This window comes from Dasypus novemcinctus, chromosome 22, assembly GCF_030445035.2.
Source record: "Dasypus novemcinctus isolate mDasNov1 chromosome 22, mDasNov1.1.hap2, whole genome shotgun sequence".
Taxonomy (NCBI): domain Eukaryota; kingdom Metazoa; phylum Chordata; class Mammalia; order Cingulata; family Dasypodidae; genus Dasypus; species Dasypus novemcinctus.
Window position 1 is genome coordinate 43212385 of NC_080694.1, and position 27053 is coordinate 43239437.

A 27053-nucleotide genomic window follows, 5' to 3' on the forward strand; every position below is an offset into this window, starting at 1 on the left:
TGGAAGCCGGGGTGAAAAGTGAAATGGTAGCCTATAAAATGATTCTCCTGTTAGAACCCCTGGGGGAAGCAAATCTTGCCTAGCCCTGAACTCTAACTAGAGGTTCTCCCATGGCACTACTTGGGATAAAGTAAAGCTTCAGTCTGACTTCCCCTTGTGGGAAACCCCAGTTTACATGAAATAACGTGAATATTCTGTTAAAAGATTATTTTTTAGTAATGGAAGAAACTGTAGCATTGATCTGGAGAAAGTGGCCATGGTAGTTGCTGAGGGAAGAGATGAGATGAGATGTGGCGGCATTTACGAGACTTGGAGTTGTCCTGGGTGGTGCTGCAGGGACAGTTGCTGGACATTATATATCCTGCCATAACCCACTGAATGTACTGGGAGAGAGTGTAAACTACCATGTAAACTATAATCCACGCAGTGCAGCAGTGCTCTAAAAGGTATTCACTAAATGCAATGAATGTGCCAAAAAAAAAAAAGATAATTTTTTAAAAGGCAAAATCATGACCCTCATACAGATATAAAGTAAACATGTGTAAAAGCTTTAATTCATTAGTTAATGAGGAAAGCAGTAAGATATCAAAACTGGTGTGAGGGGGAGTTCAAGGAACCACATACGTAGACAGTGATGAAATTAATTTATAAAGGGATGCAAGACTGAACAATTGCATTCCATAGTCACAGTTCTTTTGCCTGTCTACGGACAAAACTCAGTTACATTATCATTGGTTTTCTGCAATTCACGAAGTGTAAAATAGCTCAAAGACCTTGAAAGGCTGGCAGCAAAGCCTGAAGGGTTATGGGAGATGGGCATCCACCATTTTTTTTTTTCCAGTCCATTTCAAAATCTTTCTCAGTTTTCCTGTATGTCGTTCTTTTCAGTGCCTGTGAGAATTTGTTCCAGTGCACAGGAATTTTGAGTTTCTCCTGTCAATGATTATTAGAAGTCAAGGGAATTTGGGATTGGGGTAGATTAGGAAGAAAAGCTAGGGGCAGAGGAGGGAAGAGAGATTTTTCCCAGTAAGGCTCTGGGAAAACGATAGAACTGGAAAGACATTGTACATTGAGTTGGAGCTGCCTCCTGGTAAAGGAGAGGGGTTTGCAGTCACCTCACTAGAAATGTAAATTAAGTATACTTACAAAGAAATACAAATGAAGAGCAACCAAAAAAGATACACAAAATACCACTGATGCTTATGCTGAGTAAATATAAGTATTTCCTCAGAGCTCCCATGGGTTTTGCGACTGGTAACCTTGCTCTCCGCATTATAATTTCCTCAAGCTCCAAACCCAAAGCTACCGCGGTGGTTGTCGGGAACCAAGTGATTCGAGGCTGTGCTACCACATCACCTTTCTGGGGGACGTTATAATTTACAAAGTGCCTGGGTGTAGGCATTTTCATTTTTATAGCTAAGGAAATGGAGGGTTGACTCCCAAAAGCCGCCAACTCCAGTGTTGCAGGCCAAGCCGGTCTGACTGAGGAGTCCCAGTGGTTTATGGCCTGCTGGAGGTGCGGGCAGCCTTGAGGCCGTTTCTTCTGACCTGTTTATATTTGCACTGATCCTACTGCCCAACCAGCCAGCTACCTTTTCCAACTATTGTTCAGAATGACTTCGTGCAGGGTTTTAGACATTTCCCTGCAGTGACTAAATGCCCAGTCAGACTGGGATTTTGAGGGATCACTGTGCTTTCTTCTAGATCATACCTGTCCTCTTGGGGAAATAGGTGAGCCATACTTAATTTCAAGTTTTCTAGTAGTAGCCACATTAAAGAAGTAAAAAGTGAAATAATTTGAATATGTTTTATTTAACCCATTATATCTACAATATTAATGTCTTAACATGAAATCCATATAAAATTATTATTGTGATTTTACCTTATTTTTTTGTACGCCATCTTCCCAATCTGATGTGTATGTTGTATTCACAGTGCATCCCAATTTGTGCTTACCTCATTTTTTTAATATTAATCTTTTTAATCTTTTATTTAATTGCCTTTTTAAAAAAGATACATAGACCTCAAAAAATGTTACATTAAAAAATATAAGAGGTCCCCATATACCCCACACCCCACCCCACCCCACTCCTCCCACATCAACAACCTCTTTCATCATCGCGGCACATTCACTGCATTTGGTGAATACATTTTGGAGCACGGCTGCACCACGTGGATTATAGTTTACATTGTAGTTTACACTCTCCCCTGTCCATTCAGTGGGTTATGGGACTAACCTCATTTCACACACTCAGTAGCTGCCTGTGGCCCTTGGCCAATATATTGGTCAAATGGATTTAAATCTACGTGGGTCTTGGGCTTTTTACTCCTTTCTGATCTCATCAATTCATGCCTGTTAGCTTTGCCAGCTCTTTCATGGGATTTACTGCCTTTTTATCTCCTGCTGCTTCCAGCTCAGCTTGAATTTACTGTGGCTTGTTCTTGGATGCTCTTAATTATGTCCTAACCTAGTTTCTCTTGTAGAACTGATTGCTACTGTCAGTAAAGGGCTGACGTCCTGGTAGGAAGCCCTCAAAGAGACTATTGCCTGAAAATCAAGCCTCTTTCTGGGATTATTCTTCTTTGAGTGGAGTCCATTGAAATAGATGTGGTTTATTCCATTTTGAAAATTGAGAACAGTGAAAATTTTATTTTGGATTACAGAAATAGATGGTATTCTCAGAAGGAGAGAGGAGGAGAAGGAGGGAGGGACGGAAGAAGTAAAGGGGGAGGAGAAGGAGAGAATGAATAGATACTATGTTTAGTATATAGGGAAGCAAAATACCTGATGCAGATGACAACTTTGTATTCACTAAATAGACTTTAAAAAATGGAGCAGAAGATAATATCCCCATTGTTTTGCTATTAAGGTAAGTTATTTCCTATTTCTGCAAGATCAACCACTTAATCAAATTGTGTGTCTATAAATACATACACATATATGCATATAATAGAAATAATTTCAGAGTAATTCTGTTGTGATTTCTATTCAGATAGTTACCACAGAAAAATCTGAACCGTTGACACATACCTCATTGCCATTAAAATTTAAAATAAAACTTTTGTGTATTTATGCACCTTGATATACTTTATTTTTTGACAGAAACTGAGAAAATGAAGATACTCTTTGTTTACCTGAAGAAGCCTATTATTGTCAACCACAAAGAAGTCATGAAAATAGAAATACATTTTGATTTGCAATTCAACATATCACAAGCTTCCATTAAAGCTTTAGGAGAAGACAAACAGGTGGGAGGCTTACTTATTTTTGATGGTTTGAAAATGGTTTAGCATCTCTTTAGGTCTCTTAAATCTCCTTATTCGATTTTGATGTGAACATTTGATCAATCATAGAGTAAGAGGTGAGAGTTCTGGGTTCTAATCTCAGCTCTTTTCCTGTGTCATCTCTCTTAGCTAGATGAGGTGAGACACAAGGCCCCTCTGAACCTCAAAATGCTTTATTCTCCTTATTGTGAACAAATGCAACCCTCTCTATGATAACATCACTTCCTCTCCAAATTCTTCCTGAAGTTCTGGGGGTACTCGTTGTGGGCTTCCTGGTACTTCTTTGCTTTTCAGCTCCTCCTGGACCTAGAAGAATGATTAGGAATAGGGCTCATTAGGGAGTTTTTCCAAAGTTCTATCTACTGAACTTATTGGAAGTGGCTGACATCTGCTCTAGATTGCTATGCTCTCAGTCTCTCTGACTATAACGTTTCCTATTTATACATAAGAGCAAGAAGGCTTTCTCTATCACAGAGGTAGGCAGGGCAAAGAAATTTGCCACAAGAAGACATTCAGGTTTGTACATGATTAAGCTTCAGGGCCTCATATCCCAGGAAGTGCAACTTAATCACATACAAATCCTAATTCTCCCCCTACACACTTTTATTGGCTATGTGATTTTGACTTTTCATGAGTAAAAGCAAACTAGGGAAGCGGACTTGGCCCAATGGATAGGGCGTCCGCCTACCACATGGGAGGTCCATGGTTCAAACCCCAGGCCTCCTTGACCCATGTGGAGCTGGCCCATGTGCAGCACTGATGCACACAAGGAGACCCCTGCCATGCAGGGGTGTCCCCCGCATAGGGAAGCCCCATGCACAAGAAGTGCACCCCATAAGGAGAGCTGCCCAGAGCAAATGAAAGTGCAGCCTGCCCAAGAATGGTGCCACACACACAGAGAGCTGACCCAGCAAGATGACGCAACAAAAAGAAACACAGATTCCCGTGCTGCTGCTAAGGATAGAAGCAGTCACAGAAAAATACACAGTGAATGGACACAGAAAGCAGACCACTGTGGGGGGAGAGGAGGGAGAGAATTTTTTAAAAATCTTAAAAAAAAAAACCAAACCTATAGTTTCAGGTAAACTCATATAAAATGAAAGGGGGGAGTTGTTTTATATTAAGTAATTGATTCCACTATATTTCTCATCCTTACCCATAAAGTTGCCTTTTCATAGGACGAATCTTTTGGAAACTGTATTTCCAGAACACTTTGTTATTAGTTTTGTGTTTATTTGAAAATGTTTTATAGATAGTAAAGTGCCTAGAGAGATCCTGCAGTTGGAAACAAATGGCAAAACATCCTGAGAGGCTGGTGTAACCTGCAGCCCAGGTGCGGGCAGTTGGGAGTAGAAGTCGAACATCAGGTTAGTCTTGGGTCAGAGGAAGGAGAGGCTGAGAAGACCAAGGACAGAAGAACTGAGAGCAGATTAATTAATGGTCAGCCAGAGCTGTCCTGGAGGAAGGGGGGTGGTAGAGAAGGAGGGAACGGTGCAAAGGACCCCACAAAAAAGAGAATGGATTCTTAGATATGACACCGAAAGCACAAGCAACGAAAGAAAAAGATGAATTGGACTTGGTCAAAATTGAGGACCTTATCAAGAAAGTGAAAAGCCAACTTACAGAGTGGGAGAAAATAGTAACAAATCATTTATGAAGAACTCCTATAACTCAGCAACTAAAAGTCAAAACTTGAAACCTGCCAAAGACTTGAACAGACATTTCTCCCGAGATGATACAGAAAAATCCAAGAAGCACAGTGAAAAATGTTAGCCATTAGGGAGATGCAAATCAAAACCACAATATGATTCTACTTTACACCCACATGAATGGCTATTATTTTTTAAATGCAAAATAAGTGTTGGGAAAAATGTGGAGAAATTGGAACCCCTGTGCATTGCTGGTGGGAATGTAAAATTATACAGCCTCTGTTTAAAACAGTTTGGTGGTTCCTCAAAAGGTTAAACCTAGAATTATCATAGGACCTGGCAGTTCCACTTCTTGGTATATATCCAGATGAATTGAAAGCAGGGATTTGAACAGATACTTGTATATACCAGTGTTCACAGCAACATTATACACAGTCGCCAAAAGGGAAACAACCCAAATGTCCATCAACAGATGAATGGATAAACCAAGCGTGGTGAAGCAGGACTCAGGTTGGGCCTCTGCCCTTTTGCTGGGTCTTATATAAAGACCACAGAGTGAAAAAGAAGAGACACAGAGAAAGGGAACTCGGCCATTTTGAGCCTGCCACCTGAGAGAGCTCCAGGGTCAGGCGCAGAAAGAGAAACCCTGGGAGTCTAAGGGAGATGAGGCCCAGGGAGAGATGCCTGATCGCCCACAGCTGAGCTCGAGGAGAAAGGAGAGAGGCCGGCAGAACGGCCATCTTGCCTCACCACATGGCAGGACTCCAGGATGTGCTCGCAGCGGCTGATGGTGAGACAGCATCTCTGATGATGCCTGCATCTGGACATTTCCACAGCCTCAGAACTGTGAGCTTTTACCCCAGATAAATTCCCTTCGTAAAAGCCAACCCATTTCTGGTATTTGTTGTATTGGTAGCCTTTGGCAAATTAAGACAGTGGGTACAGCGTTTGTGTTTGGGATAATAAAAAAGTTTTGGTAATGGACGGTGGTGATGGTAGCACAACATTGTGGGTGGAATTAATGCCCCTGAATATACACTTGGAAATGTCTAATAAGCAAACTTTTATCATAAATGAAAAAAAATTCTAATGTCTTTTGTAAGGGTATGGTGAAATTTGAGCATAATGCTTTAAATGTGAAGTCCCATTTTTCCAGAAAAAAAGTTAAAAAAACAAAAAACAAAAAACTGAAGACTAACTTCTGATTTATCACTGTGCTGGGTTCTGAGCTTTAGGTTTTCCTTTATTTTTTTTATCCCCCTCCTTGTGGCTTTTTTTTTGGCTTGCTGTCTGCTTTCTGTGTCCATTTGCTGTGCCTTCTTCTTGTCTGTATTTATTTTTGTTTTATTTTTTTTATTCCCTCCCTCCCCCCTGCCTCTGCGGCAGCTTGCTTGCTCTCTGTTCTCTGTGTCCATTTGCTGTGCGTTCTTCTGCGTTTTTGCTTGTCTCCCATTTTTTTTTGTTGCGTCACCTTGCTGAGTGGGCTCTCTGCGGCACTTGCGGGCTGGCGGCACTCTGCGGCGCCCGGGCCAGAGACTCTCTACAGTGTGCGGGCGAGCCTGCCTTCACAAGGAGGCCCCGGGACGCGAACCCAGGGCCCCCCGTATGGTAAACGGGAGCCCAACTGATTGAGCCACAGCCGCTTCCCTTTCCTTTTTAAAAAAGATGACTGTTCTTAAAAGTTGTGTGGTATTTGGGTTGCATTTCAGATGTTGCCTGACCAAATAAAATCTTCCTCAGAACTTTCTGGTAAATTTGAGAAAGAAGAGTCAGAGATTCCAAGGAGCCATGGAAAAGAGGCAGGTATGATGATAAAATTCTTTCTCTGAATTCCGTCTAAAAACAAAGATAAAATATTACCTGGAAGAGGTCAGTGAAAACCTATGAACAGAGAGGAGCAATAAATGTATGATTATACCTTTGGAGAAAGAAAAGCAGCTGTTAGCCTTGAATCGGCTCCCTTACCTGATCAAGTCTCCTGTGGGTCAACTGGAAATGACAAAGGACTAAACACGAATGGGGCAGGGATAACAGGTGAGCATGCAGAGGATCCTGCCAAATGATTCTTAAATTATCATGGGAAGGGCTTACCTTGCCTAGCCACAGCCAGCCCTGCACTGGATCGTGTATCTTTGAGTTAAATCCCAAGGCTGTTTTCCAAAATGCACATAGATTTCTATTTTTAGATTTGAGGAAGGATCTAATTACTAGCTCTTACCAAAATATGGCGCTGTACTAGCAGAGTGCATTCCCATGCGGGCTATTGGAGCAAGCCCAGTGTTTCGCATATTTCAGTCTTTTAAAAAAATTTAAAAGATGTTTTCTTTTTTTTTTTTGAGCATTTTTTATTGTATTTTTTGGAAGATACATAGATCACAAAAAATGTTACATTAAAAAATATAAGAGGTTCCCACATATCCCCCACCCCTCCCCCAGTCCTCCCACATCAACAACCTCTTTCATCAGTGTGGCACATTCATTGCATTTGGTGAATACATTTTGGAGCACTGCTGCACCACATGGATTATAGTTTACATTGTAGTTTACACTCTCCCCCAGTCTATTCAGTGGGTTATGGCAGGGTATATAATGTCCTGCATCCGTCCCTGCAGTAGCATTTAGGACAATTCCAAGTCCCCAAAATGTCCCCATATCACATCTTGTCTTCCCTCTCCCTGTTTTCTTTATGTGTGCAGACCCGGCAGAAGAATCCACTGAGCTGGCAGAGTTAATGAGTGTTGGAGATGACCGTTGCCTCCTAACTCTCCCCTTAAATGTCCCGTCTGAGCCTGCCGTAAGTACAGGGACCTGGGGTCAAGTTTCTGAACTGTCCACTAGGATACGGAGAGGGAAGCCAGCTTTTTCGGCTCAAAGTTCATTTTCTCCAGTTAGATCATCTCTTTCTTTTTGTCCTTGCCCTCCTCTAGTTTATTTTTGCCTGCTGTGCTTCTATATTCTTCCCTTTCATGTAACTTTGTTCTCCCATGAAATGCATGACCTGGAGGGCCTCCTGTCATTTGGGATCTGGAGGCTGAGATGTAGGGAGAGGAGACTCATGTTTGGAGTCGACCTGCTTTTCACTAGCTAGCTCTAGGAATCCAATACCCCTGAGCCTGTGCTTTCTCGTCTATCCAGTGGAGGTGAGAGCTATTAAACAGGTGTAGCCTTATAGGATTAAAAAAGAATGGGGAGCTGGTGTAGCTCTGTGGTTGAGTGCCTGCTTCCCACAGATGCTGTTCTGGCTTTAATCCCTGGCCCTGGTTCCTAAAAAAAAAAAAAAAAAAAGGCATTCCGTGTTTGGCATGTATGAACTCTCAGTCCATTCCTCATTGTCTGGCATTTGTTTACACTGGCACACTGTCCAGTAGTGTGATGAGCACATCATGATTTTTTTTTTTAAACAAACACACCAGAGATAATTCTTCCAGGTAGAATGTCATCTTCTAAGGAGTCTCCTTGGAAAGTTGTACACTTATCCCCAAAATACTGACCATGTTGAAGACATTTTTTGTAAGTCTTCCTTGGCATTTCCCTTAGTACTTGTGACACATTCTGTGATTGTCTTCGGTAGTGGGAAATCTTCTCCTGGGGTGGATATGAGATTTTGGAAACTGTCACAGTCCTTTGGAGCCAAGTCTAATGAATAAAGAACCTGGTATCTCAATATTCAGGAAATGTTTTTCTTATGAGATGTAAAGTGACTCCAGAAGAATTTCAACAGAGGTTCTTGAAAGGTACCATAATTAAAAAAATTTTTTTTTCTGCAGCAAACAAGTACAGCTGATAGTTCATCCCTAAAATTGGAACTGGACAATATGCCACAAGGTCAGTTTTTTTTTTTTTAACCTATCCTAAGTAAGACTTGAGTGGTATGTTTAAATATTTACTTGCAATGATTAATACTTTTTATTTTTAATTTTCATGATTGGAAGTTCCTTCAAAACGTGAGGAGTCTTCAGATTTACAAGAACCATCAGTTAAAATTCAGGTTCCTGAATTAAATGACAAACCTAGGTAAGTGATTTTTGAATTGAATAGACCATGTAGATTGCTATTAATCTGAGTACTGCAAGTTGACTAGTCATCTTGGTTTCCCTCTGGCATTGTTATCTTTGGAAATTAATTTTTTCTGGGGTAAAACCCTGAATATCCCCAGTCAGATAACACACATTCCTTGGCAGTATCACCATTGAAGGCATTAATTTATTTACCATGTTTCCATGTGTAGGCCTTTGAGGAGTAAGTTGTAGAGTAAGTGAATTATTCTTACGGCATTATTGAGATATAATTAACATGCAATAAATTGTACTTATATACTTTTTTCTTTTTAGGAGGTACTGGGGATTGAACCCAGGACCTTATATATGAGAAGCAGATGCTCAACCGCTGAGCTACATCCGCTCCAGGGAGAGTTGTTTTTTTTTTTTTTTTTGCTTTTAGGAGGTACCAGGGATTGAACCTGGGATCTTGTAACCTTGTATATGGGAAGCAGATGCTCAATCACTTCAGCTACATCTGCTCCCTCACACTTTGAGTTTTGATGTATGTGTACACCCATGAAACTATCACCGCCATCAAGATACTGAACATATCCATCCTTTCCAATAATTTCCTCACACCCCTTTGAAATCGTACCCTCCTTCACTCCTCACCTCCATTCGTAGGCAATCACTGATCTGCCTTCTGTCACTATAAATTAGTTTGCAGTATGTAGAATTTTAGATACATGGAATTAAATAGTAGGTACTCTTTTTTTTTTTCCTGACTTCCTTCACCCAGTTTATTTTGTGATTCATCCATGTTGTATGTATCAATAGTTCATTCCTGTATGTTGCTGTAGTAGTATTCCTTTGAATGGATATATCATCATTTGTTTTTCCATTCACCTGTTGATGGACATTTATTTCCAGTTTTAAGCTATTACAAATAAAGCTGTTAGGAACAGTCACATATGCCACTGTATAGATGTAGGCTCTCTCTTGTCTTGGGTGAATGTCTAAGAGGAATAGCTGGATCATATGGTAGGAATATGTTTAACTTTGAAAAAAAATGACCAACCTGTTTTCCAAAGTGGCCATAGCATTTCACATTTCTACTTGGAGTGTTTAGAGTTCTAGCTGCTACATGTTGTTGCCAAAAATTGGTAATAACAGCCTTTAGAATTTTAGCCATTCCAGTGGGAGTGTAGTGGTATTTCCTTGTGGTTTAATTTGCATTTCTCTGAAACTGAGCATCCTGTTCTTTAAATAAATTCTTTACATACAAACCCTTTGTTGGATATATCCTTGCAAATATATTTTCCCAGTCAGTGGTTTATCTATTTTACTTTCATAATAATTTTAAAGATGAAAATTTTAAATTTTGATGAAATCTAATTTATTTTTTTTCTTTTCTAGTTTCCTTTTTTGTGACATGCTTAAATCTTTGGCAAACTTATAGTCAAATAGGATTTTCTCCTATGTTTTCCTCCAGAAGTTTTAGTTTTAACTCCATTTCAAGTCAAGTTTTCTGTATTGTATGAGGTAAGGACTGAGATTCGATTTTTGGCATATGGCAATCTGTACCATTTGCTGTAAAGATTATGCTTCCCCCCAATTGAATGGCTTTATTAAATTGTTAAAAATTATTTGGCCATATATGTGTGGGCCTATTTGTGAAGGCTGTATTCTCTTCCATTGATATACTTGTCTGTCTTTACAAACTATCTTAATTACTAAACTTCACTATCTTAAATATTTAGCCCATTGTGAAATGAGGGATGTCAAACCAACTGTGCATTCCGAGGATAAACTCCACTTAGTTGTGATGTATTAGCCTTTAAAAAATACATTATTGGATTTGATTTACTAACATTTTAAGAATTCTTGCATCTATGTCATGAGGGATATTTAGGGATATCCCCACTGTCATTCACTGTGTTAGTAATTTGTTGTCTTCACTTTTTTTTCCCTGAAAAAATATGACTAGAGATATATCAATTTTGTTGATATACGCTCTGCACTGTACAATTTTACAGCATTTGACAAAATATATAATGGCCCGTATCCAGTATTGCAATATCATGTGGGATAATCCCAACACCCTAAAAATATTCTATGTTCTACCTATTCTTTCCTGCCCTTCCCCTGAGAAATGCTGGCAACCCCTATCTTTACATCAGTGTTATAAATTCTTGCATTACTACAACAGTAATAAGTCTACTTTGGTCCATGGTTGCACCACACCCACTGCCCCTTGCAAACGACTTTGGGATGGTGTTCTGCTTCAGATTGAGAGAGGGTCTAGATCTTATAATTTTCAACAGTTTGAGGAGGTCCCACTTATCTGTTTTTACTTTCATTGCTCATGCTTTGGGTATAAAATTGATGAAACCATTTTCTACCACCAGATCTTGTAGATGCTTCCTATATTATCTTCTAGGAGCTTTTTGGTCTTGGCTCTTATGTTTATGTCTTTGACCCATCTCGAGTTAATTTTTGTGTAGTGTATTAGATGGTGACTCCCTTTCATTCTTTTGGATATGCGTATACAGTTCTCCCAGCCCCATTTGTTGAAGAAACTATTCTGTCCCAGTTGAGTAGGCTTGGTGGTCTTGTTGAATGTCAGTTGGCTGAATATGCATGAGTCTATATCTGAATTCTCAGGTTCCGTTGGTCAGTATGTCTAGCCTTGTGCATGCAGTTTTGATCTCTGTAGCCTTATAGTATGCTTTAAAGTCAGGTAATGTGATTCTTCAAATTCCTTTTTTTCTTTTCAAGATTTTTGGCTATTTGGGGCCCTTTGCCCTTCCAAATAAATTTGATAATTGACTTTTCCAGTTCAGTAAAAAAAAATGCTGTTGGAACTTTTAGTGGGATTGTGTTGAATCTGTAAATCAATTTGTACAGAATAGACATTTTAATGATAGTCAGTCTTTGTATCCATGAACATGGAATATTCTTCAATTTATTTTGAGTTCTTTGATTTCCTTCAGCAGTATTGTGTGGTTTTCTGTGTACAAGTCCTATACATCCTTAGTTAAGTTTATTCCTAGATATTCATTTCTTTTAGTTGCTTTTATGGCTGGAATTTTTTTCTCAATTTCCCTCCTCCCCCAGAGATTGCTCATTTATCAGTGTTTAGAAATGCTACTGATTTTTGCATGTTGATATTATATCCTGCCACTTTACTGAACTCATTTTATCACCTCTAGAAGCTTCATTGTATATTTTTGGGGGCTTTCTATGTATAAGATCATGTCATCTGCAAATAGTGAAAGTTTTACTTCTTCCTTTCCAATTTGGATTCCTTTTATTTATTTATTTCCTGAATGCTTGAGCAAGAACTTCTAATACAGTGTTAATACGAGTGGTAACAGTGGGCATCCTTACCTGTTCCAGATCTTAGATGGAAAGACATTAGCCTTTCAACATTTGAGTATGTTGTTAGCTGTGGGATTTTCATATGTGTCCTTTATCATGTTGAGAAAATTTCCTTCAAAGCCTATCTTTTGAAGTGTTTTTATCAGAAATAAAGGATGTTGTATGTTGTCAAATGCCTTTTCTGAGTCAATAGATATGATTATGTGATTTTTTTCCCTTTAATCTGTTAATGTGGTATATGATATTAATTGATTTTCTTATGTTGAACCATTCTTGCATGCCTGGAATAAAATCCACTTTGATCATGGTGGGTTTTTTTTTTTTTCTCCCCCAAGGTTTAAAAAAAAAATTATTTCTTTCCCCTTAACACCCTGCCCTCTCCCCCCGTTGTCTGCTCTCTATGTCCATTCGCTGTGTGTTCTTCTGTATCCACTTGAATTCTTGTCAGCAGCACTGGGAAACCGCATCTCTTTTTTTGTTGTTGCTTCATCTTGCTGCATCAGCTCTCTGTGTGTGCGGTGCCACTCCTGGGCAGGCTGCACTTTTTTCACATGGGGTGGCTCTCCTTACAGGGTGCATTCCTTGTGCATGGGGCTCCCCTATGCAGGAGACACCCCTGTATGGCACAGCACTCCTTGTGCACATCAGCACTGCACGTGGGCCAGCTTGCCATGCAGGTCAGGAAGCCCTGGGTTTGAACCATGGACCTCCAATCTGGTAGGCAGACACTCTATCTCTTGAGCCAAATCCGCTTCCCTGATCATGGTGGTTTAATTCAATGAATTTCTTAGATTTGAGTGGCAGGTATTTTGTTGAGTTTTGCATCCAAACTCATTAGAGGATTGTTATGTTTTCTTTTCCTGTAATGTCTTAATGTGTCTTTGGTATTAGATGATGTTGACTCCATAGAATGAGTTAGGTAATATTTCCTCCTCTTCAAATTTTTGGAAGAGATTGAGTAGGGTTGGTATTAGGTGTTTTGGGAATTATTGGTAGAATTCACCTATGAAGCGGGGGATTTACTTGGCTGGGATGTTTTTGATGACTAGTTCATTTTCACTAATTGTGATTAGTCTGTTGAGTTCTTCTATTTCTTCTCTTGTCAATGTAGGTTGCTTGTGTGTTTCTAGAAATTCATCCAGTTCATCTAAATTATCCATCTTGTTGGTCTACCGTTTTAAAAAATATCCTTTAATGATACTTTCATTTTGGTGGGGTCAATGGCAATATCCCCTCTCTTATTTCTGATTTTATCTATCTGCATCTTCTCTCTCTCTTTCTCTCTGTTTTTTTTTTTTTTTTTTTTTGTCTATCTAAGGGTTTGTCAGTTTTGTTAATATTCTCAGAATCAGATTGTGGTTTTGTTAACTCATTCGAGTATTTTTTTTTTCCTCAATTTCATTTAATTCTACTCTAATCTTCGTTATTTCTTTCCTTCTGCTTGCTTTGGGATTAGTTTGTTGTTCTTTTTCTAGTTCCTCCTGGTGTGCAGTTCTTTCATTTTAGCTCTTTCATCTTTTAAAAATGTAAATGTAAATTTCCCTCTCAGCACCAATTTAGCCACATCACATATATTTTGCTATGTTGTGTTCTCCTTTGTATTCATTTCAAGGTAATTATTGCTTTTTCTGGCAGTTTCTTCCTTGTCATATTTTATTTTTATGTTTTTATTGTTTTAGTTACTCTTACAAATCTTCCTTTCTGCACTCTCCTCCAACCCTCTCCTGTTTTTTTCCTTTTAACCTGCAGAACTCCTTTTAGTAGTGCTTGAAGGGCAGTACTCTTACTGACAAATTCTCTCCATTTCTCTTTATCTGGGAATATTTTTAACTCTCCTTCATTTTTGAATGACTCTTTCCTGGATATAAAATTCTTGGCTGGTAGTTTTTTTCTTTAAAAACCTTAACTATGTTATACCACTACTTTCTCACCTCCATGGTTTCAGATGAAAAATCAATACTTAATCACATTGAACTTCCCTTATATGTGATGGATCGCTTCTCTTGCTGCTTTCAGGATTCTGTCTTTGTCTTGAGTTTTGACAATCTGATAAGTATGTGTCTCAGGGTAGGTAGGTAGGATTTATTATGCTTGGAGTATGCTGTACTTCCTGGACATGTGTATCCATGTCCCTCATAAGAGTTGGGAAATTTTCAGCCATTATTTCCTCAACACTCTTATACCCCCTTTCCTTTCTGTTCTCCCTCTGGGACACCTATAATGCATATGTTTGTATGTTTCATATTGTCATTCAATTCTCTGAGTCCCTGCTGAATTTTTTCCTTATTTTTTTTGTCCTACTATCTGTGCAATTTTGGATGGCCTATTTTCAACATTGCTAATTCTTTCCTCTGCCTGTTCAAATGTGCTCTTATGTACTTCTGGTGTATTTTTAATTTCCTGCATTGTGTCTTTTTTTTTTTTAAGATTTATTTATTTATTTTCCTCCTTTCCCCTCCTCCTGCCCTGCTGTTTTTGCTGTCTGTGTCTATTTGCTGTGTGATCTTCTGTATCTATTTTTCTTTTTTGCCTTCTCATTTTTTCTCCTCTAGGATTCACCAGGATTTGATCCTGGAGACCCCTGATGTGGAGAGAGGTTCCCTGTCAATTGCGCCACCTAATTTCCTGGATTTAGCTGTGTTTCACCTTAATTCTCCCCTTGTCTCTCTTTTGATGTGTCATCATCTTGCTGTGTGATTTACTTGCATGGGCACTGGCTCACTGTGCGGACACTCACACAGGCACTGGCTTGCCACATGGGCATGCTTTCTCTTCTTTTTCACCAGGATGCCCCAGGGATTGAAACTGGGTCCTCCATTGGTAGGTGGAAGCTCTGTCACTTAAGCCACACCCACTTCTCCATTATATCTTTTATCACCATAAGATCTATTATCTTTTTACGCATATTTACAATTTTTTCTGTATGTTCCCCCAGTGTCGTCTTTTTTTTTTTAGAGATTTATTTATTTCTCTCCCCTTCCCCCTCCCCCCAGTTGTCTGTTCTCTGTGTCTATTTGCTGTGTCTTCTTCTTTGTTCGCTTCTGTTGTTGTCAGCGGCACGGGAATCTGTGTTTCTTTTTGTTGTGTCATCCTGTTGTGTCAGCTCTCTGTGTGGGCGGTGCCATTCTTAGGCAGGCTGCACTTTCTTTAGGCTGGGCGGCTCTCCTTGCGCATGGGGCTCCCCTACGTGGGGGACACCCCTGCATGGCAGGGCACTCCTTGCGCGCATCAGCACTGCACATGGGCCAGCTCCACACGGGTCAAGGAGGCCCAGGGTTTGAACCGCAGACCTCCCATGTGGTAGGCAGACGCCCTAACCACTGGGCCAAGTCTGCGTCCCCCCAGTGTCTTCTTGATAACAGCCATCTCTTCCTTCATTTCATTGAGTTAATTAAGGATATTTGTTTGGATATACTTGATTAGTTGTTCCATGTTGTGCATCTCCTCCTGCTTTTTAGTTTGTTCATTAGACTGGGCCATGACTTCCTGTTTCCTAGCACAGCTTGTAATTTTTTTTCTTCTGATGTCTAGGCATCTGTTTATCTTGATGGGCTTATTCAGTTGGTTAGTTTCTCTTTCTAGTCTGGGGTGATATTTTTGTTTGGTTTTGTATTAGAAGTTCTCTTTATCTCTTGGTTCCACTTATTCTATATCCTTGTAGTTGCCCATGTTCGTGGAAAAAAATATTAGATCCACAAAAAAGGAAGGAAAGAAGAAGAAAGAATAAAAAATTTTTAAAAAGAAAACAAAAACAACAAAGAGAAAAAATAGAGGGAAAAATAGTAAACAGGAATAAAAATTTTAAAATGTGAAAAAAGAAACAGGAAATATAAAGTCCAGATAAGTGAGACGAGAAGAAAGAAAGCCAAAACAGGGAAAGGCAGGAAGGAAGAAAAGATGAGGGAAAAATGAAAGAAAAAAAAATAGAGGAAGGAAAGAGAAAAACTAAAAAAAGATGGTAAAATAATAAAAAAGAGAAGAAAAAAGGGGAAAATAAGAGAAATGGGAAAGAGATGAAAGAAAGAAGAAAAATAGGAGACAAAGGGATGAAAATAATTAAGAGAAGAAGAAAAAACAAAGCAAAGTAAAACAAAACAAAAATCCGGCCCCCCGTCAGACCACCAGAACTGGTTAGGCTCCTCCTCTTGGGCTGCCTGTTTGGACCAGTCAATGGCACCACAAAAATCTTTTTGAAAACTTTTAAAAAGGCCTCCCTCTCAGGTTACTAGTGATTCACTAGTTTACTGCTCTCCAGCTGCTTATACCTGCCAATCAATCATCTCACAGCCACCCTGTCAGAAAGAAAGCTGCATTTGTAAAAGAACAAAAGCTCACCTGATTGTAGAGGAGAGAAGAATTTTATTAATGATCTTGCAGCATGAGCAGTGACCTGGACAAAATGGCATACGCACCAAACAACAAGAAATAGTGATACTTATGACCTAAACCTAACATGCAAGTCCCTCCTCTCTTCTCCACTGATCGGGTACTTCTGGGGTTATAGCCTGTACAAGAGGTCTAACTTTCGGGGCTCCTGCTCTTTTTTTTTTTTTTTTTTAATTGACTTTGTAATAATATTACATTAAAAATATATATGTGAGGTCCCATTCAGCCCCACCCCCCACCCCCCCTCTCCCCCCACCAACAACACTCGTTCCCATCATCATGACACATCCATTGGATTTGGTAAGTACATCTTTGGGCACCTCTGCACCTCATAGACAATGGTCCACATCATGGCCCATACTCTCCTCCATTCCATCCAGTGGGCCCTGTGAGGATTTACAATGTCCGGTGATTACCTCTGAAGCACCATCCAGGGCAGCTCCATGTCCCAAAGACGCCTCCACCTCTCATCTCTTCCTGCCTTTCCCCATACCCATCGTCCACCATGTCCACTTTTCCCAATCCAATGCCACCTCTTCTATGTGGACATTGGATTGGTTGTGTCCATTGCACCTCTATGTCAAGAGGAGGCTCAGATTCCACATGGATGCTGGATGCAATCCTCCCATTTTCAGTTGTAAACACTCTAGGCTCCATGGTGTGGTGGTTGTCCTTCTTCAACTCCATCTTAGCTGAGTGTGGTAAGTCCAATAGATCAGATTGTAGGTGCTGGAGTCTGTTGAGGCTCAGGACCTGGCTATCACATTGTCAGTCCAGAGATTCAAATCCCCTAAATATATCTTAAACCCCAACATTAACTGCACCTCCAGCACATTAGCATGAAAGTCTTATGAAGGGAGATCCCATCTGAGTCCAGATTCATCACACATAAACACCATTTCCAAAGAGGGGCCATCTGCCCTGGTAGTTAACCACATCGGCCATGACCATAACTCCCATGGGTCTCTTTAGCCCTCAAAGGAACCAATATCTGGGGGTTGTATCTGCTTTATCTGTCTCTCTGACTCTGCTCAGTTGTGCATGAGGGCAATCCTTCTGCCAGCCTCCAGACTCTTTTTTAGAAACTCGTAGCCATATAAACTCATTTCTCCTTTCCATTTCCCCCTTACTTTAGGTCAAACAGCATTTTAAAGTCATGTTATTTTATGTAGACATGGATATTCTGCTGATCCGCATTGAACCTTCCGTATAAGGTCATTTTCCAGTTGCATCATCAGTTGGTAGTTGATAGTGGTCCCTCGGTGCCAGGGAGGCTCATCCCCGGGTGTCATGTCCCACGCTGGGGGGAAGGCATTGCATTTACATGCTGAGTTTGGCTTCGAGACTGGCCACATTTGAGTAACATGAAGGCTGACAGGAGGAAATTCCCAGGCACAATGTTGCTCTAGGCCTTGTTCTTATTTTGGGTTTATCAGCTCACAAGCATAGTCATTAGCATCAGGGGCTCACTGTTGAACCCTCACTCCCTCCCGGTCCCCGCCACTGTACCTGGGAGACTGTCGCTGCTCCCCTAGGGACCACGACAGAGCACCACTGGCCAGGAACCCAGTACCCTCCCTGCTGTGGTTTTTAATTGTTGCCACTATGAGTATATCCAAACATTACCATGCACCCTGGACCTATGTTCTGTACAGCTCCCTGTCAGCCATATATCACCTGTCATTGGTATCCCATACCAGTATCCCTCCATTGCCATTGTTGAAACACTCTGTGATCCAGAACTCCCCGAAATTTGAAGCCCAATATAATGTCATGGTCCCTTACTAGGGAATGGCATATAGCGATGGGTTTAAAGGATAGATAAAGAACTTGGATAAAGTTAGATAAAGAACTTAGATAAAGAATGTTGACTTGAAAAAATTCCACATCCTATCTTTTTCTTTTTTTTTTTTTTTCCCCCCCCTAATTATTCAGCTTTTCTTCACAGGAGTCCTAGACCACAGCAATGCATATATATAATATACAGCACTCCCACACATCCACCAGAAAACCTTTTCCCTTCCGCAGTGATACTCTTACGCCCTATTCATATCATATTTACTTAAAGTGATGTACAGAGTCTGAGACATTAGCTTTCTAACAAGGTGACATCTGTGCTTACATTATGGTGCATACTTTAGGATACACAGTTCTTTACATTTTTAGTTATCCTATGTTTTACATTATGGTTTACATTATCAGTCTGTCATCTCCTATATGTTATGGTGTAATATTACATGTTTTATATCCATCCTTGTGTACTCTCAAGAAACTCCTCTCTTACCCCCCATTTACTTTGGTTCCACACATTTAACGTCCATTTTCCCTTCCACCTTGGTGCCCACAGTGACAGCCAACCTCCGTTTCCTGAGGAGCCACTTCCAGAGATAGATGGAATAGTGTTCAGGGCCTAACTTGCTCAACTGCCTCAATGCCCTGGGAGCCACCTTTTCTCTCGAGGGATACAGTTCCCTCTATTTGATGGCATTAGTCCTCCCCAGGATGTGGGTCCACCCCCACTCTCACTACTTGGGTTTCTACCCCATGGTGTCACCTACTCTGGCAGAATGAGCATTTAGACATTCCCCAGGAGCCCGTCCTGTATCAGACCCTCCCCTCCGAGCATTCTAAACAGGTAACCCTCTTTATTATATTTTGATATGATTTTCTCGGCATTTTACTCTCCACCAACACCTGACCCTCTCCTGTGTTCGTATGCTACCCCTCCCTCCCCCCACTTTTGGGCAACGTTACCCATCCGTCCCTCCCCAGCCACCCTCAAACCCGCAAAGCCCCAACCAAAGGCAACCCCTTGCCCCCCTTTTATCTCTTCTTTGTGTTCATACTTACCACCATCTCGTCTTAAATTCCACCCCTGCAGACATCGGCTCATATCCTTCCTCCACCCTCCGATTTCCTGTAAGCCTATCGTTCAGTCTCTTGCTATCTAGGGCAGCTTGTTTATTTCATATCATTGAGGTCATGTAGTATTTTTCCTTCAATGTCTGGGTTGCTTCACTCAACATAAGGTTCTCAAGATTCATCCATGTTATCACATGTGTTTGTAGTGTGTTTGTTCTTACAGCCGAGTAGTATTCCATTGTGTGTATATACCACATTTTATTGATCCACTCATCTGTTGATGGGCATTTGGGTTGATTCCAACTTTTGGCAATAGTGAACAATGCTGCTATGAACATTGGTGTACATATATCGGTTTGTGTCCTTGTTTTCAGTTCTGCTGGGTATATACCCAGCAGTGGTATTGCTGGGTCATATGGCAAATCTATGGCTAGTTTTTTGAGAAACCGCCATACTGTCCTCCAGAATGGTTGGATCCTTCTGCATTCCCACCAGCAGTGGATGAGTGTTCCCCTTCCTTCACATCCTCTCCAGCACTTGTATTCTTCTGTTTTTTTCATAGCTGCCAATCTTATGGGTGTAAGATGGTATCTCATTGTAGTTTTGATTTGCATTTCCCTGATAGCTAGAGATTTGGAACATTTTTTCATGTGCTTTCTTGCCATTTGTATTTCTTCTTCGGAGAAGTGTCTGTTTAAGTCTTTCCCATTTTTTAAATGGGTTGTTTATCTTTTTATTTTCAAGATATAGGAGTTCTTTATATATGCAAGTTATAAGTTTCTTATCAGATATATGATTGCCAAATATTTTCTCCCACTGTGTGGGCTCCCTTTTTACTTTCTTGACAAACTCCTTTGAGGTGCAGAAGGCTTTAATTTTGAGGAAGTCCCATTTATCTATTAGTTCTTTTGCTGCTCGTGCTTTTGGTGAGATATTCATAAATCCATTTCCTATTACAAGGTCCTGTAGATGTTTCCCTACACTGCTTTCTAAGGTTTTTATGGTCTTGGCTCTTATATTTAGGTCTTTGATCCATCTTGAGTTGATCTTTGTATAAGGTGTGAGATGGTAATCCTCTTTCATTCTTCTACATATGGCTATCCAGTTCTCCAGACACCATTTGTTGAATAGGCCACTCTCTCCCAGTTGAGAGGGTTTGGTGGCTTTATCGAATATTATGTGGCTGTATATGTGAGGTTCTATATCAGAGCTTTCAATTCGATTCCATTGGTCTATGTGTCTCTCCTTATGCCAATACCATGCTGTTTTCACCACCGTAGCTTTATAGTATGTTTTGAAGTCAGGTAGTGTGATTCCTCCAATTTCGTTTTTCTTTTTCAGTATGTCTTTGGCTATTCGGGGTCTCTTTCCTTTCCAAATAAATTTCATAGTTAGTTTTTCTAGTTCCTTAAAGAAGGCTGCGTTGATTTTTATTGGGATTGCATTGAATGTGTAGATCAGTTTTGGTAGGATAGACATCTTAATAATGTTCAGTCTTCCTATCCATGAACAAGGAATAGTCTTCCATTTATTTAGGTCTTCTTTGATTTCCTTGAACAATCTTGTATAGTTCTCGTTGTATAAGTTCTTTGCCTCTTTAGTTAAATTTATTCCTAAGTATTTGATTTTTTTATTTACTATTGTGAATGGTATTTGTTTCTTGATTTCCTCCTGATCTTGCTCATTATTGGTGTACAGAAATGCTACTGATTTTTGCGCATTGATCTTATAAGCTGCGACTTTACTAAACTCATTTATGAGTTCTAGAATCTTCATTGTAGATCTCTCAGGGTTTTCTATGTATAGGATCATGTCATCTGCAAATAATGAAATTTTGACTTCTTCCTTTCCAATTTGAATGCCTTTTATTTTTGGTTCTTGCCTCAGTGCTCGAGCAAGTACTTCTAAGACAATGTTAAATAGGAGCGGAGACAGTGGGCATCCTTGTCTTGTTCCTGAGTTTAGAGGGAAGGAGTCTAGGATTTCTCCATTGTAAACAATATTGGCTTTAGGTTTTTCATATATACTCTTTATCATGTTCAAAAAATTCCCTTGTATTCCAATCTTTTGGAGTGTTTTTATCAAGAAAGGGTGCTGTATTTTGTCAAATGCTTTTTCTGCATCAATAGATATAATCATGTGATTTTTTTCCTTCAGTCTGTTTATATGGTGTATTACGTTGATTGATTTTCTTATGTTGAACCATCCTTGCATACCTGGGATGAATCCCACTTGGTCGTGGTGTATAATACGTTTAATGTGTTGTTGAATATGATTAGCAAGTATTTTGTTAAGTATTTTTGCGTCTAGGTTCATTAGAGAAATTGGTCTGTAATTTTCCTTTCTTGTGATGTCTTTGTTTGGCTTTGGTACTAGGGTAATGTTGGCATCATAGAAGGAGTTGGGTAATGTTCTTTCTGTTTCAATGTTTTGGAATAGTTTCAGCAGGATTGGTGTCAGTTCTTTCCGGAATGTTTTGTAGAATTCACCTGTGAAGCCATCTGGCCCTGGGCTCTTCTTAGTTGGGAGATTTTTAATAACTGATTCTATCTCTCTGCTTGTGATTGGTTTGTTAAGATCATCAATTTCTTCTTTTGTCAATATGGGCTGCTTATGTGTTTCTAGGAATTTGTCCATTTCCTCTAGATTGTCATTTTTGTTGGAATATAGTTTTTCAAAATATCCTCTTATGATAGTCTTTATTTCTGTGGGGTTAGTGGTGATATCGCCTTTCTCATTTCTTATTTTGTGTATTTGCATCTTCTCTCTTTTTTTCTTTGTTAGTGTTGCTAAAGGTTTGTCAATTTTGTTAATCTTCTCAAAAAACCAGCTCTTGGTCTTGTTTATCTGTTCAAGTGCTTTCTTATTTTCTATTTCATTTAGTTCTGCTCTTATCTTTGTTATTTCCTTCCTTCTTCTTCCTGTTGGGTTACTTTGTTGTTGTTTTTCTAATTCCTTCAAATATGCAGTTCTTCAATTTTTGCTCTTTCTTCTTTTTTGATATATGAATTTATGGCTATAAACTTCCCTCTCAGTACTGCTTTTGCTGCATCCCATAAATTTTGGTATGTTGTGTTATCATTATCATTTGTTTCAAGGTAGTCATTGATTTCTTTTGAGATTTCCTCTTTGACCCACTGTTTTTTTAAGAGTGTGCTGTTTAATTTCCAAATCGTGGTGTGAAATCTGGGCTTCTGTCCCTTGCAAATCTCCAGCTTGACTCCACTGTGGTCAGAGATAATGTTTTGTATGATTTCAATCTTTCTGAATTCGTTCAGCCTTTCTTTGTGGCCTAGCATATGATCTATCTTGGAGAATGATCCATGTGCACTTGAGAAAAATGTATATCCTGCTGTGTTTGGGTGTAGCGATCTATATATGTCTATTAGATCGAGCTCCTCTAATATGCTATTCAGATGTTTTGTTTCTTTGGTGATTCTCTTTTGAGATGTTCTGTCCAGAGTTGATAGTGGTGTATTAAAATCCCCCACTATAATTGTAGATGTATCTATTCTTTCACTTAGTTTTTCCAGCGTTTGCCTGACGTATTTAGAGGCACCCTTGTTAGGGGCATAGATATTTATGATTGTTCGATCTTCTTGACAGATTTTCCCTTTCACTAAAATGTAGTATCCTTCTTTGTCTCTCACAATTGTTTCACATTTAAAGTCTATTTTGTCTGATATTAATATAGCTACTCCTGCTTTTTTTTGGTTATTGTTAGCTTGTATGATTGTTTTCCAGCCATTCACTTTCAATCTCCATGCTTCTCTGGGTCTAAGATGTGTCTCTTGTAGACAGCATATGGATGGGTCATATTTCCTTATCCAATGTCCCAGTCTGAATCTTTTGATAGGTGAGTTTAATCCGTTGACATTCAGTGTTATTACTATCAAGGAATTATTTGTGTTAGCCATATTTTGATTGGATTTGTGTTTGTCATATTTTGTTTGTATATTTTTTTCTTGTCTTTTTTGTTGTTGTTGTTGGTCTTATACTCTCCTCCAACTTTGCCTTTCCTGTTTTTTCCTTTCTTCCTGCAGAACTCCCTTTAGAATTTCTTGAAGGGGAGGTTTCTTGTTGGTATACTCTTTCAGTTTCTGTTTGTCTGTGAATATTTTGAACTCTCCATCATGTTTGAATGCTAGTTTAGCTGGATAGAGTATTCTTGGTTGGAAATTTTTTTCCTTTAGTACCTTGACTATATCATACCACTGTCTTCTTGCCTCCATGGTTTCAGAAGAGAAATCAGCACTTAATCTAATTGAGCTTCCCTTGTATGTGATGGTTTTCTTTTCTCTTGCTGCTTTTAGGATTTTCTCTTTGTCTTGAGCATTGGATAATTTGACAAGTATATGTCTTGGGGTGGGCCTGTTGGGGTTTATGACTTGTGGAGTGCGCTGTGCTTCTTGGATATGTACATCTGTCTCTTTCAGTAGATTTGGGAAGTTTTCAGCCATTATTTCCTGCAACACTCCTTCTGACCCCTTTCCCTTCTCTTCACCTTCTGGAATGCCTATAATACGTATGTTTGAGCATTTTGCATTGTCATTCAGGTCCCTAAATCCTAATTGGATTTTTTCTATCTTCTTATTGACCCCTTCTACTATCTGTTTGATTTCTGATGTACTGTCTTCCACATCACTAATTCTCTGCTCTGTCTCTTCTAGTCTGCTGATATTTGCTGCAAGTGTATTTTTGATTTCTTGAACTGTGGTGTTCATTCCCATCATATCTGTTATGTTTTTGCGTATGTCTGCAATTTCCCCTCTAAGTGATGTCTTCATGTTGTTAACCTCTTTCATTACTGCATCAAATTTGTCGGTGATAAATGTTCTGAGATCTTTCATTGCTTGTGCCAAGTTTTGCTCCCCTTCGTGATTATTGGTTTGTTGATTGGATTCAGCCATGTTTTCCTGATTATTGGTTTGGTTTGTAGATTTTTGTTGCTTTCTGGTCATCTCTTTATTTTGACGAATTTATTCAGATCCTTAGCTTCTTTGTCTGCTCTTGGAGGTTAATTAGTTGTTATTTTTGCATAGGTGTTATATCTTCTCTTTGTCACTTTTTTTCTTCTTATTCTAGTTACTTGTTGTTGGTTAAGTTCACTTTAGAGGAAAGTATTAGTGTTGGGGAAAGGCAATAGTGTAAGCAAGGGAAAAGTGTAAAGTAGTATTGGTGATGTATGTTAACAAAGCAAGAATATGAGATCTGGGAGGATGGAGGTTAGATTCATGTAGATTGTATAGAGTTATAGCTGTAGGTAGAGTACCTTTTATGAAGTAGATGACTGAATATGGGAGGAATATGGTATGAACTACAAAGCTATTGTTTTCATGAGAGAGGGAAAAAGAAAAGAAAGGTAATAGTTTCAAGAGTGGATAACAGACAGAAAACAGAGCAAAGGTATTAGAAATTAAGAGTTAGACACTTTGTGGATCAAAGAACGGGAGGTGGGGGGTGGAATATAGAAGAGACAGTAGATGATAGTGGATATCAAGATGCAGGGGAAGGGGGATAGTGTAGGTAGCCTAAATCAGTTCACACAGAAATGAGGCAGTGGAGGATGGGAAAACCCAGCAAATGTGAAGTGTTCCCTGTAGCACCTATTGTATACTTGAATTAAAATAAAATAAGTGGAAGATGAGGGACAAGAGGGAAAGAAAAAACCAAAAAAAAAAACTAATTATAATAAAGAAAAAAAGAAATACAAGAAGAAAGGAAGAAAGAAAAAGAGGATGGGCAAACGGTGGGGAACAGATAGGGGGAAGAGAGATACAGGTATACACGTGTCACAATTGCAACACTATCTAAAACAACAACCAAAAAACCCCTAAATAACTGTATAAAAAAAAAAAGGACTTTGGGGGACACGCTAGGAGAAAAGACTAGGGGATAATGCAATATTAGCAATCAGGGCGTCAAAAAGAGTAAAAAATAAGATAAAGTGAAAATAAAAACAAAACAATATGAACCAATAAAGATAAAACACAAACGTTAAGGTCCAGGGCACTCAAGGACCCCAGGTAGACCCCAGGGCGTGATGGATTCAGGGGTGGAAAGTCTGAGACACTGAAGACTCAAGAGGTGTGAGTCTGGGGTGTGGACCACCAGAGTCCAGGGGACCCAGACCTGGCAACCTCACATCTGGTCCACAGAAAGCTTAGGAGCCCCGCAGTGCAACACAGCCCTCAGGGATCCCCGTAGCTGGGTGCCAGCCCCGTGGGGGAAGCCAGGTCCGCGAACTCTATATTGAATGTCTGATCCCTGCAATTCACCTACTCCTCAGGGTTTCAGCCTTTGGACAGCTCCCTCCCTGTGCTCCCACAAAACGGCCACTTGAGGGCGCCTCTACACCACAGCCAGTTCAATGACCCAGATCCCAAGCCCCGCCAGGTGGGGTGGGCTTCAGCTGGAAACGCCGAAAACAGACTCTAAGATCCGAAATCCCAAACTTCACAAAATATTCCCCAATCGGCTTCCAGACGTGTCCTCCTCCCTCACTGCACCCTACAACAGTCTCCCAATTGTGTCCCCTTATTGCCCAAAATCCAATTCCGTTGCAGATCGGCAGCCGGACCTGTGGGGATGGGGCTCCAGGCGGAAGCGCTACCCCCCCTGTCCGGCGACCAAAACGTCCCCCGCTTCACAACAAAACACCGTCTGTCTCCCCAAATCGATCTGCAAAGGAGTCTTGTCCCAACAACCCCTCACCAGCCAGCCCAGTATCCGCGAATTTCTCAGCACCGCAAAGCCTCCAGAAAAAGGAAAAAAAAAAACCAAAAACCCTGGCCGCTGCGGCTCCGGAGCTGCAGGAGCGCCTGCTACCGCGGCTCCGCCCACCCAAGGAGGGAACTTCCCTCGCCCAGCTGGGACCTCCGTTTATATATTATAGACGTATCCTCTCTGTTACCTTCCCACCGAATTGGCGTCCAGACACCTTCCAACCAGCAAAAATCCCTGAAACAGCACGGTCCCAAAGAGCCTTCAACGCTGCCCAGCCGCCCCCTGCAGAGACATTACCAGGCAAGCTCACGCAGCCACCATCTTGCCTCAACTCCTCCGGGTTCCTGCTCTTAGTCACCTCCCCGATCCCTACATTCTGGTGGGCTGGGCGGGCTCTGTGCCGCTTTCACTCCTGGCACTGTTTTTCAAATTCTGTGCAGCTTTCACTTTGGCCTCCCCCTCACTTTGGCCCCGCCCTCACTTCTCACCATTGGCCCCCTCACTGTGGCCCCGCCCTCACTTCTCACCATTGGCCCCCTCACTGTGGCCCCGCCCTCACTTCTCACCATTGGCCCTCACTTTGGCCCCACCCTCCCTTCTCACCATTGGCCCCCTCACTTTGGCCCCGCCCTCCCTTTGCACCATCAGACCCCTTGCTTTGGCGCCACTTTTCAAATTCTTGGCACCAAAGCCGCTAGAACCCCTTTCTCTCCCTCCTCTAACTGCAGAGCTGCTCTGGCTTCCCCTTTATGTGAAAATTAAACTTAACCCTTTCCTTACACAG

The 27053-nt window shown here is 40.4% G+C and overlaps 1 protein-coding gene across 1 annotated transcript in view; it reads left to right on the top strand.

Annotated features, from left to right (window-relative positions):
- SYCP2L (synaptonemal complex protein 2 like) overlaps positions 1-27053 on the top strand; it is a 141766-nt gene that overhangs the window by 37907 nt on the left and 76806 nt on the right. The window contains exons 16-20 of the mRNA XM_058285113.1: positions 3104-3249; positions 6644-6737; positions 7631-7728; positions 8702-8759; positions 8867-8948. Coding sequence (XP_058141096.1) covers positions 3104-3249; positions 6644-6737; positions 7631-7728; positions 8702-8759; positions 8867-8948 — 478 coding nt within the window. The remainder of the gene's footprint in view (positions 1-3103; positions 3250-6643; positions 6738-7630; positions 7729-8701; positions 8760-8866; positions 8949-27053) is intronic.